At 40.9% G+C, this 13219-nt stretch overlaps 1 protein-coding gene across 1 annotated transcript in view; it reads right to left on the bottom strand.

Annotated features, from left to right (window-relative positions):
- Positions 1-629: 629 nt before the first annotated feature.
- Positions 630-13219, bottom strand: part of LOC109466064 (serine/arginine repetitive matrix protein 2-like) — a 13656-nt gene continuing 1066 nt past the window's right edge. Inside the window, exons 2-8 of the mRNA XM_019763667.1 lie at positions 7841-8654; positions 6101-6230; positions 5784-5912; positions 4385-5530; positions 3775-4152; positions 1850-2058; positions 630-1206 (exon numbers count right to left, since the gene is read on the bottom strand). Of these exons, the coding sequence (XP_019619226.1) occupies positions 1007-1206; positions 1850-2058; positions 3775-4152; positions 4385-5530; positions 5784-5912; positions 6101-6230; positions 7841-8654 (3006 nt within the window). The 3' untranslated portion in view covers positions 630-1006. The remainder of the gene's footprint in view (positions 1207-1849; positions 2059-3774; positions 4153-4384; positions 5531-5783; positions 5913-6100; positions 6231-7840; positions 8655-13219) is intronic.

Genomic DNA, 13219 nt, shown 5'->3' with positions numbered 1-13219 from the left:
TTTACCTGTGTGTAAATTATAGCTTTTTCTTACAAAATGGACAAATTTGGTCTCAAACTCATGCTATTTGCTTTGTCATCTGAATTTTGACATAACAGAATTCTATCATAACACAAAGGATGGAGTTAGTAGGTACAATGTATGGCCCTGGCCAGGCAAAATAGGATCCAGATTACATACTAAACTTCACATAACACTGCTTTCTGCATCACTGGTCATATACTTTTATCACTTGTAATGCTGTTTGGTATTGTGGCCTATTAAAGTAGGACTATCACGAAGAAGTGTCAAACTTCACGTAATTTACATTTCACAGCATCTACAACAAATTTATCCTGTAAAATGGCATACCAGGACGATACAAAATGTCGTCTGCACGAAATTGGAAGTTGGAGTTAGAACTAGCTATGAGAATGGTGATACGCCACTCTTCAATAATGAAGATCAATCTCGGAGACAGAGCAAAGTTGGTTTTCACCTTTTTCGAAATGTTCAAAATGGAAGACAACAATTTTTGGAATGATTTGAGAAACTTGCTAGTCATGAAGTGACTTTAGAACATTTGAGAATTCTTCAATACCAATGATTTATCTATTTTCATTTTTTTTCAAAATGCTAAAAAAAAATTAAATATTGTGCTTAGTTGGAATATCTAGAAATCATGAGAAGCTAGTTGGAATGATTTGAGAAATATCTGCTACCAGTTCTTGTTTTAAGGTTGTTGGAACCACAATTTTAGAAAAATGTCACTTCGGCCTAGTTCGGGTAAAAAATTATGCAAAAGGGATTTTTCCTCAGTCACACTTTTATATGGAATGATTTGAGAAAACTTTGCTGCTAGACACTTTTGGCTCTTGGAATAGTCTGAGAAACATTTGTCACCAAACAGTTATTGCTAGATAAAATGTTTTGAGAAATGGTTGCTACATGTATAATCTATCTCTTCTTAGTGAGAAATCTTTACTGGCCATTTCTGGCTACAACATAGAATAATGCTGAGAAAGGGCTACCAGTCGTTTCGAGCTAGCAGAGGAAGCACGCGTAAGACAAGTTTTTCTTTCGTTTCCGCCATGAGGTCATACACATCGTCCAGGGTTATCGTGTTCACCGCCACCCCGTTGATTTCCAGAATCTCGTCGCCGAGTCCCAGCAGACCAGCAAACAGCTTGTCAGGGTAACCGTCACTCAGGCGCGAGACAAAAACGCCTGGAGTGCAAAAATGTATGAAAATCAGTGTACTGGAAAAGTTATATTAAGGTATGTTTGAAATGCAGATAAGCCATTCATTAAATGCATGTTGAAATCAAATTCTGTGAGGATTTGACTATTAGCTGGGGTCAGATAAACAAACGCCACCACAGATTATACCATATATCAACTGTACACATATATTAACTGTATTTATCTGTTGAGAGAGGCCTTTCTGAAGAAAAGCATTAAACAGCATAAACCTGTGAATCTACAAGAAGGCTTCACACATTCTGTGTGTATATTTTTATCTTCGGGTTTCAGCTCAGTAACTGTGGCAAACAGCATTTTGAACGAGGCTATGGATATTGCAACAGTACTAGCTACATGTATTTGTAAAGAGAAAAATTTGATGACAATGGTGCTAAAATAGGTCTGGTATAACCAGTACATAGTTCTGCATACTAAGGAATACTCAAAATGTGGGTCAACTTTTTGTCATCAAAATTTTCTTATGTCAAGACTTAGTTGCCTAGAAAATTTTGTTTTGCATTCCTATACAATCCAAAAAAAAAGCTAGTTAAAAACATGACCCACTTTTAGGAGGCAACAATAGTTCCTAATCCAAAACATGTAACAATATCCTTGTGTCAAGTCTCACCATGATTGTACTTCTCGTTGCCCCGGGCGATGTAGAATCCAAACGGTCCGTGAGGAGGCTTGATGAGTTCAATGACCTGCGTGTTGTCAGGCATCATCTTCACCAGCCGACCAATCGTCCTGAAGTGCCCCGGGGACGAGACTGAGCTTGTGTCCAGGTCCTGCTCACCCCTGGCACTGCTAGGCCTCTTGGGAGGACTAGGAGCTTTGCTGAAATGTGATATAAGAAAAAAACACAATTTTAGTACAAAACTTTCTTTCAAAAGACTGCTACTGCAGAATCATAAACTCCTCTTGAGTTACATTTGTATGCCCCTACGCATCTAGACATAATGCCTAAGTTGAGGCCACACCAATTTAATTTGTTGGTTCTCGGATTCGCCTCTTTGTTTTTTTCTGATTTGCAAAAAAAAAAAAAAATTTGATTCTGGTCCTGAATCAACTGAAAAATGCTCATGTTTTGCCCCCCAACAGTTGAGGAAAGTCCTTTTCTTCCTAGTTGTTACAGTTTTCCCATCTATCATTGCAGTGGTTTGATTAAAAGTTCAAAATTCAATGTTTAAATTTTAACCCGGCCTTTTGTGTTGACTTCATGGCTCATTCTGTAGCATTTAAGCCTATAATAGGATGCCTAGACCTGTTTTTATTTTTATTTTTTTTCGCCCTGTCGCTTCATATTTTTTCTGAAAAAATCCGAGAACCAACAAATTAAATTGGTGTGGCCTGAGGTATAAAAAGCAGCACAACAAGAAAAGAAGAACTATGTAGTATGTTACGAAAGAGCTGTGTCCTAAAGCATGAATCTGAAACAACAATAAACTGCATCATTTGGCACTAAAAAGCCCCCCTCCCTCCTAACGGGTTACAGTGAAGTGCTGTGACCTGCTTTAACCCCTAACTCTGACCAAATATAGGACCATTGTGCAATGAATACCACCAGAAGTCAGAAAGGTTGAAAACACAGACAACAAAACCTGGAATTTTATTTGTCCCATTGTTTCAACTATAGCCTAAAGACTATCCAAAGCGGCAGCATTCCTGCACATCCCAAAGAACCTTTCACAAACAACAAACTGTTCACCTTGCAGATTCAACACTTCAATGCAGCTTTTGATGTAGAAGCATTTGGCCATACAAAGGCTTACAACTGTCAGCTGTTCAAGCATGTACAACTAACAATACTGTACATGCATTACCTCACCAAGGCAAACAGACACCTACAAGTCTAGTGGTAACATTGCAATGTTGTATTTCAGCAACCTTAACACCAACACTCCTTCCTTAGACCTAGATCTAGATACATGTACATAATCACTTGGACTTGCAGACACCATAATGATTGTTTTTCTTAAAAATCTCATCTCTACAATGTCCTCAGTCCATGCTCTGAACAGTTCTACTGTAATTATGGTCAGTGTAGCAATAACTAATGGATGAAGTGAACACATAGTTTTAACAGCTGAAAACATTGTATACAATAGTACACAATCACTTGATGGAAACAAGCTACACTGTACAAATGTATTTCAAAGCTGCCTTTGAAATTTCCAATGAATGAAAACAAAGGCAACCATTGGGTGTGCAGGTAAAACACAACAAATCACATCAGTGGCATTACAAAAACTATGTCAATCATAATTAAGAATTCCCAGTTTACAGTCACAAGTAACACGTTGGCAGAATCTACTGCACCTGTGCGAAACCTGGATTGTCATGGTTTTCGTTGAATGCTTGGCCAACGTTGCATCAGAATTTGCTCATTGCAAAGGATATCTCTTCCGATACAACAGTTGGATGTCATCCTTGAATATGCAAATATGACCTTAAACGAGTGTTCTACTGAAGAGCTATACATTATGTCATAAGACATTACAACTGTTACGTAGTACGTGCGCACACAAGTGTACCGGTAAATGTTGATCTTACCTTCCAGAGGACACGTTGTCACTCTTGGCACTGCTGGGTCGGAGTCTCCGCCGGTCGCTTGATTTCGCCTTCGTGTCGCGGTGCAAGTCGTCCTCCACCATGTACTGACGCGAACGGTCCATGTCTTTCTTCCGCCGGAAGCTCAGATTGGTCAGAGAGCGCAGTGACGGGGTCTTCTTCAACGACATGAGGGATGGCGTCTTCTTCAGTTTGGCCTCGGGCTCGGCGGGCTGGTTTGGACGGTCCAGAGACTGCAGGCTGACCGCTCGCCGCAGAGAGTGAAACTTCTTCTTGGAAGCCTTTCCAAAGGACTGCATCCGGTCAAACAATGAGGATCGGGAAGAGCGCAGGTCTTCATCTGGAAATCCTGCCAGATCCCTGAAAATCAAGAGTACACATGGGTCAAGAGGAGCAAAATCTCATACATATCTTCATACTATTGGATATTTGAATCCAGAAATGTACTGTAACGTACATTATACATTTGTACCACACAAACCTAAGTTTACAGACAACATCACCACATTTACTGCATTGATTTTGGCTGCTTCTCCACAGAAATATTCTATTTACTGTTAGTTTAAAAAAAAACAAGACAGCAGTTGCCTACCTTGTATAACCCCTCTTCTTCTCTTTAGGCTTCTCAATAGATTCTATCCCAACATCCACCTCTTCAACAACACAGGGGTTACTTGAGGACGATGACCCTGCTGACTTTGCTGACTCAGGTCGTTCCTTCCCTCTCCTCTGTTTCCTTGTTTTGTCAACAGTGGCATACTCAGGTTCTGATGTCTTCAAGGATTCTGGTGAGATGCCAACATAGCTTGTTCTAAGGTACCTTTCATCCTGCGCTCTCCCATCTCTTAAACTTTGCAGTCCTGTCGGTTGTCTTGAGTTTCTACTACTACTTCTACTGTTGTCAAAGTCAACCCTTTCATAAGGATCATCAATACTAATGTTTGAGGGAGAAGCGGAAGAACTTCTGTAAGTTCCACTGACATCAGGGGATTTTCTATGCCTGTGTAGGTCTGATTCTAGATGTCCGTTACTGCCTGGTCTCTGGTTGGCTGGACTGGGCCTGGCAGAGGGGCTGTGGCGGTCAGTTCTAGAGGAAGGTCTCGGTGCTCTACCATGTGATGACAGACTGCCATTGGAAACTGTGCTGTCGGACTGGCTCGAAGAGTGAACCTGAACTTGGACATTTTGATGGCTGTGACTCCTTGGGGATGGCGTGTTGTGACTCCTCGGAGACAGAGAACTGTGATTACTGGGAGACGCCGTATCCGGACGTTCGGAACCTTCCGGGCTGCTGCCGATGTATGTATCCGGCAGGATGAAGTTGTCTGTCTGTATGATCTCCTCGTGGATCAGCGCTCCGTTCCGTTCCGACCACGGGCTCGGCGAATAGTTACTGTGGTGAGAACTGTTCCGTTTCCTGTTCCTCCTGTTCTCCCTGTCTGTTGTGACGCGGGCGTCCCCTTCTCTAGTCAGGGCACCAAGAGGTCCGTCCACGACTCCGTTAGGAACATCTCCGTCCGAACACACCCCGACGTCGTCCATGAAGCGTACGCGGGCCGTCTCCCCGTTCCGCAGGCCCTTACGGGAAGTCCTGGTGGGAGAGTGGTTGTTTCCCGGTGGATAGTTCTCCCGGTCGCTGCCGTGACCAGACTTGACCAGATGGCTGCTGTTCCCGTTCTGTAGAATCCCGTTCTTGGGACGAGCACCTTGTTGTAAGTAATTATCAATACCGTGGGGACTGGGAAGAGAAAACAAAAATTAGGTCAGTAATTATCCTACATGAACAACATAAATTAAGTAATAAGACCTAGTATTCTTCAAAAGAGAGAGATATAATTAAGGAATGGCTCAAAAGAAAATCAGGACTTTCAAAAAATGTTTTTTTGGAGAAAGAGTCTTTGTACTTGAAAACTACAATAATATCAATACTGATATCTACCTCTGAATAAACAAACCATCATAATAAAACAGGTCAAATTTACAACACATACCTGTCTTTGGGCCTGGCTACAACAGGACGGATGGAGTGGTCAGCTTTTAGCGGTGTTGCCTTGGATCGTGCTTGTTGTAGCAGCCGTAGAGCCTCTCTGTGATTGGCTGAGAGGGGACGCTCTCGAACCCTACAACAGTAATGGATATGTATCGTCTTTTATGACTGGCTGCATTTGTGTAGTAAAATCATAAACCATTAGGTCAAAAAGGACTATATTGTAATAACAATCTTTGCTCTTGCATTGTGTTCCTAGTAAAATACCTAGTATGATATACTATTCTATGAATCAAGCAGAAACTTCCAAAAACCACCCACCTATGATTGCCTCTGTGCCTTGTGGACGGATCGGACTCATCTGGGGAGGACGCTGCAGTACTCCTCTGTACCGCCGGGCGGTGTGGACGGGAGATACCGGAGTCTGCATCGCTGTCTGCAGTGTGATAACCTACAATAAATATATAAAAGATGATAAACATGATCAAACAGTTATGATAACCAAGGGATTTTGTTACACCCTTATACCTTCAAGCACAGAGCTGTATATATGCCCTCTGTGTAATGTTCATGAACATAGTGGAACTTCATGTTGACAACTGAACCTGCCAGGGTACACATATACATGACATACAGATGGTCAGTCTTCAACAGTTCTTAAAACATAATTTCATTATACCGTATATGGTCGATATGGACTCCGACATATGTGTAATACCACTGGCATCTAAAGCAGATACAACCTGGTCAATTTATAATTATGGCATTTTGTCACTATAATGTGGCCTGAGACTAGAAAAAAAACACTACAAAATCTATACGTGATAACACAATGTTAAAGCACAGCATGCTTCCATACAGGCAACATATAGCAAGAAATCTACCCTAGCTTGGCACTTACCTAAATCCCCATAAGCAAATTACTACATGGAAACAACAAAGGATTCTATGTGCTCTATACCCACTAACATATACATATTATGCATATAATCCTGTGTTAACCATAACACATTCCCATGGATATAACTATGGCCCACCACGTAGCACAAAACTCTTACACAGGCAACAGCAGAAACCACTTGGCTTGATCTTCAGCCGCTTTTGCGACGGCATCCTTCACTAGACTGTACTAGTAGTAGCAACTTAGAAATCAGGCAAATAATCCCATGTCCAATTGAAAGCATGAACTGAAATGAAATGGCCTTGACAGCAAAATCTGTTGCACGGTCCTCGTGTACTAGATTCCGCCATCCGGCCGGTACGTGGTGACGGAAGTTGGTGTTCTCCAAAGCTGAGTATATTGTGCGCAGAATGTTGTGAAACAGAATCAATACTGGACCAACCACTTGACGTGACAGCTGGTATAACGACGCAGAAGGGTGCTGTTTTGTAGCCAATGGCAAACTTTCCAAACAAAGTGAAAGCTGACACTATTACAGTTTGTGCTAAACATATATTACTGGTAGAAACAACTGTAGTAATGTTTGTGCAAGTAGGTACTAACTTACTAGTAGTGTAACTGTTGCCTTAACTTGGATGTATATATGGATTGTGCAAAATATTTACATACCATTACACATTGGAAGACTAACATATTCTCTCTATGTACTGTGAAATGAGAACACTTCAATGGAATGTAAATCATGTCCACAGATATCGGATACCCTGAGGACTATAGTATAATGTTTGGAACGACATTACATTGTTTCTACGTGATGAAATTTTTTTTTGTGCACAAGGTGCCCTGACATTAGTCTCTGATTAGATTAACATGCCACGCTTATCAAAAACTGCGAATGGGGTCAGCATAACTACAGTATAACTACTGTGAGAATTACAAATTCTGCAAAATTGTCGGACAGCATTCTAATCTATGACCTATACCCCACTACAAACACATTTTTTGTGATATACACAATGTTGTGTCACAACATAGTCCAAAGGTGAACTTAAAAAGAACAACAAACATACTGTGCTAATGGTACTGCTAGATATAAAAAATGCATAGGAATATTCATGTATCGTAATTGTGTTAGAAAAGGGTGTTGAAGAAAGACCTACCCCTGTGATAGCTGTAGGGTTCGGACCCGTTGGACAGTCCCTCGGACGACTGTTCAGCTGGACCTTGTCCTGACTGCAGGGAGACAGAGTCCATGTCTACTGCACTGTCATGGTGGGAGTCAGGGCTCCTGGTCCTGGCAAGTCTCAGCTGCTGTAAGTCTGCTGCCGGCACCTGGGTGTGTGGGGAGGGAGATCCCCGGGCTGGCAAGTCACTCGGGCTTGCACTCTGCCTCACACCTTGTGGCAGTCTTTGGTTCGGACTTGGAGTTTGTCTCGGAATGATAGAATTTGCTGAAGTTCTGAATTCTGGGGGTGAAGTCATCACCTCTCTCCTTTCTGAAAACGGGTCGGATTCAGACCTCCCTCGGTTCATTGTCATATTCTCACGACTTCTGGACAGGCTCTTCGGAGGAAACGGTTGTCTGGACAGAAGTTCCTGCATGTTCTGCTTGTTCTTTTCCAGGCGTTCCTTCAGTGACATGTGGCTCTCGTCGCTCCCCCGGCTGGAGTGGCTCTCCGCGACGCTGTGTCCGCTGTCGGAACGAGCGAGCGACCCCGCTCTTCTCCTCCCTCTACTGTCTTCACTCCCATGATTCCCTAGGGTGAACTCTGACCTAGGGGATGTTGTTATCTCTGATCTTGGTGAAACTGGACTTTCCCCTAATGATGACCTATTGTTGTGCCTTTCAAATAGCTCTGGGTTCTTTTTTCTCAGGTCATCATAAAATCTTGACAAAAGTCTGGAGGGTTGATGGCTGGAAGGTGAAGATAGCTCCTCGCCATGACTGGTGGACAGGCTACTCTGCTGCTGTTGCTGTAGTGGAAAAAATCACAGATCATGACGTTGAATACAAATTCTCTACTTATCCCAACACACTACAAATACTTAATTGCAAAGATCTGAAGCATTATAAAGTCTGTTGTTAAGAAGAGTGCCAAGAATGGGAAAATCTATTTTCTCAAAAACATATTTTGGTTGACTGATCCTTTTTAAGGCTCTTAAGTTAACTGTAACTATTTGTGTAACAGAATGACTGAACACATGACTACACATGCACCACAGTGAGGACACAGGGCTGACCTAATACTTTACCCAAACAACTGATCTTCTGTTGCCCCACGAAAAAAACACAGTCAGCTGAGGATAAATTTCACATGAATACAGCACTCTCATGCTAATCATCAAATTTTCCAGTCCAAAACACCCTGCAAAGCTCTTAGAACTTGAAAAGAATTACTTTGATTCTGTTACAAAGCCTGAAAGGCAGCGTACAGGAAGATTTGTAGACAGAAGTGGGCACTGAGGTCAGCGAAGTTTGTATAGTCTAACTGTGACGCACATGGGTGGTAATCCCGGGGACAATAGAGGGTAAAGTGCCATGCCCGTATAATCCTGTGGACTTCGGATTATGGCGTATGTTTGGCCGTGTATTTGTCCGACTTTCTGTGGCAACTCACCCACACAATGTCAGAAAACCAGATTAAAGTAGTCCGTCTTAATTGTTCCACCCTATTGGCTAATCTATTCTAGGCTTTCTTGTTTGCCTAGCTCGGTTTCAAGGACACCAATAATAAATCATTACTGAACCTTCCCCTTTTATTGAACCCACATACACGTACGTATGCTCCAACTATCTGTACTTTGGACTACAAATGACACAAGCCTTTACCCTGGCACACTCTGGCTTTTTCCGAAGGCTACTGAAATCATTGACATGTGTTATCACAACATTATAACGGAAATTCAACACTGTTTGTGACTTTAAAAGGGGGAAGGGGACAAGATCTTCTACAACAATGGAGGACCGAGTATAGGAAAAGACGTGGTTGTGGAACAGAAACAGCAGATTCTGTGGGTTGCAGTTTTGTCTTTCAGACCTTTGTTTCTTAAGATCTGCCCTGACAGTATCCGAATATCTGCTCAAACTTTAGACAAAAGAAACAAAAGACAAGTACTGCATAGTTGTATCGCCATTGAAAAGACTGTTGTTAGTCATAATGCGTGGAAGCTACATTATGGACTAAACTGTTTGAAGAAGACTTAGTTATGTACCAGTGCAGGCCCTAGCCTGTTACTTAGCCTCCACCAGGCCTTTCTACGGGAATACGGATCGTAGAATTCGCATTTCGGCAAAAAAGACAGTAAAATTGGCCAAGGGAGTCCGGCCACGGAAAGGTTATTTCTTTCCCTCCGCGGCCAGTCAAACCCCTTGAGGCAGCCAAACTCCCCTGGCAAATATTCTCCTATATATAGCCAGCATAGTTAGTCTGCTAGAGACTACCTGTTACCCACCATATTTACAACAAGTGGTGGTTACACAGGTGGGTTGTTTGTTGCCATGGGTTACCAGGTAAGCGATGATCGGAATGGAGAGGTACAATTACTGCGGAATGTCCACAACAACAGCCTGGCTCGTACCATGTACACAACAGAGCTCTTATTGTGTGATGGCAGACAGGTAGCATATACAGGTGGTTGAAGGATACAAGTGTATCTGTTTGCTATACATGTGTACGTACATGATTATTTATGATCATAATAAAAGGTGTTACAATGATTATTTATGATAATAATAAAAGGTGTTATATAGTACTATCCACAGCTATAGTGAAACACTTCATTCACTTCAATCTTATACAATAGTTAAATATTAGTTTCAATGTGTTGTATTATGAAAACCTTTTCATGTACATTTTGTATTTTGAATGCCAAAAGTACAATATCATACATGCAGAAAAGCTTGTCCGGGATTCAAGTAATATATCTATTGTGTTATGCCTACCAGCCAGTTATAGTAACCTTTTAGCTGTAATATATTCCTCAGACAGTGTATATGAAAAGCAGCACACCAACCACTCTAGCATTCTGCAGTTACAGCAAATTGTTCCGCCACACAATTACTTCATATAGGCAAATTCTGTTTTTCCGATTACATCAGCAAATCGACCAATCAGGGGCTTGGAGTTAGAAACATGACCTGATACCTTTGGAGACAAGTTGGTTAGGGGCCCAGCCAAGCAGAACCTGGGCATTTTGCTCGCCTTTCTGATTTCCTGGTGGAACGATCAAGTTTCAAATCAAATTCAAAAGATGAATTAGTGCATTACCAGTTGTAGAATTACAGTGGGTGGTGGGAAAAAAGCATGCAGTTACAAGGCAACCATGTCTAGGTGTTAAAAGCTGTGGTAGACTGACTGTTTCACAGTTGTTTCACCCTTACTTTGCCATGAAATCTGCACTTAGACATGGTCTTAACTACCACTACCACTCATACATGGTGGGATGAATTTAGTCATGCAGAGATACAAAACAAAAACAACATTAGTAGTATAAAAAACATGATCAAATATGACATGATCAACTATGAAGTAGCTAATTCTTTCCTTTGTAGAAGAATACCGAATAATTTTGTTGTTCAAGGGTAGATATGATATAATAAATAACACCAAGAATATATATTAAAAGGTGAAAGGGTAAAGCTAAAAGGGTCAACCTGACACCATAACCTGGACAGACAGCTCTGTTGCTAATTATGTGTGTCTAATTAAAAAAAGCTCCCTGTCTCTACTGACCCCCTGACATGGTCATTAGGCAATTGGTTCAGCCTTCAAATTAGTCTGAAACATCAACCTTAGCTGTTTTAGAGGCATTTCCTAAAGTTGTCTAATTTTGTCAGCTAAATGTAGATACAGTTTATGACTATTTAACAACATAGTACAAAGCAATACGTTCAGAAGTAAAAGGTGTCTATTGTGTGCTTGCTAAACTTATTAGTGACAGCCTGTGATTTATATCAAACTAATTAGGTGCCAGAACCAGCCTGACAACTTCTGTATTATGTACCTTATCTTTTATATACAATGTAACAAGCCTAACATTAAGTAAAAGGTACAATGTTAGACCAGAGTTTTTCCATCCTGTATCTTTGAAACCATTCTGTCAAATTAAGGAGCAATTCTGAATGTATGACTTGAGAACAAAACTAACTTCTGATAAGCAAAAGAAAGCTGACGATTACAACCAAACAGGTGTCATCATTCTTCAATCCAACATTTTCCTTCAATAAAACATTCTTGAACTGTAACGTACAGCCAGTGTCAGTTAGCCAAAAATCCCAAATTTGGCCTTCTCAGTAGGATCCTATTTTGCTGCTCTTGCATACTTGCAGACCTTTTAAGTTGAAAACTTGGCTACAGTCCTATTCTTTAAAGGTCAGTGTCAACTATTTGGCTCCCAATTTGCAATCTCTTGCATACTTTTCCAGAGTTATTTCTCCTACACAAGGTAAAACTAGCCAAATTAAAACAAACATATACATGTTCCTCCAAACGTTGACTCATCCATTGTGTATCATATTAATGTTACATTACCTTCACATAAATGTATATTTCCATATATGTGATGATTCTAACACTGACCAGCACCTTACCAGGTTATGGTAAAACATTATTCTATGAATTTGAGTACTTCCTGCTTTTTATAGTTGATGATTCACAGGACTCAATGTATCCATTGTGGCATTATGGTAACTAAAATATATATGAGTCACTCTTAGAAAGAAATGCACATACAATGTACTAGTACATACAGCTACAATTAGGGCAAGATGGCTAACATCTAAATTGTGAAAATGCTATACATGTACAGTGTGTGAACATCTAATTGCTAAAAAGCCTATAAAATACAAAGTACATTGTACTGATATATCATATAACCACAATAAAATAGGAAACTTCTTCAGTCACAGTGTAAGTTGGTGAAATTTTTGTGCAACTGCACGATACAAAATTGTACAACAATTACAGATGTATTACAGCTGAGTTAATTCACAGTGTCAGATGTCGGGTCACAAGTTACAGTACTGGCATTCCACCCTTCCCTCCATAAACATGAGGTATATTTACTCAAGTTACAACTGCTTAGTTCACATAGCGCTGTATACACACGGAGGTAATACACATACAAATCACTCCACGTGTCGCAATTCAACGCTTTTTACCGTTGACGAATTGCCGAAAAGGTTCTTTGAATGTAGTCGCCATACCTTTAGTTGGACCCTATAACCTTTGTTTCAAACATACTTCATTTGCATGGAAGTTTGACAAGACAAACGTGTGTGAAAACACACCTGTCAACGAAACAATAGGCTTCCTTGGGTAAACCATATTTGAACGCGTTGGACGAAAAACGACACACGTCACGTTTACGTGCAACAACGTTCGTACTTCCCAAGACACGCCTGGCTTGTAAAATTCAGTAGAAAGACAGGAAAAGGGAAGAGGTGTGCTTTTTATCAATCCATGTGTAACACTATACCGAACTATTGTCCTCCGACCATTGACAAATCGTCAACTAGTGAACACAAAAGAATGTAACTG

Source organism: Branchiostoma belcheri, unplaced genomic scaffold (genome assembly GCF_001625305.1).
Source record: "Branchiostoma belcheri isolate BF01 breed outbred unplaced genomic scaffold, Haploidv18h27 scaffold16, whole genome shotgun sequence".
Lineage (NCBI taxonomy): Eukaryota > Metazoa > Chordata > Leptocardii > Amphioxiformes > Branchiostomatidae > Branchiostoma > Branchiostoma belcheri.
This window is presented reverse-complemented; position numbering and strand designations above follow the sequence as displayed.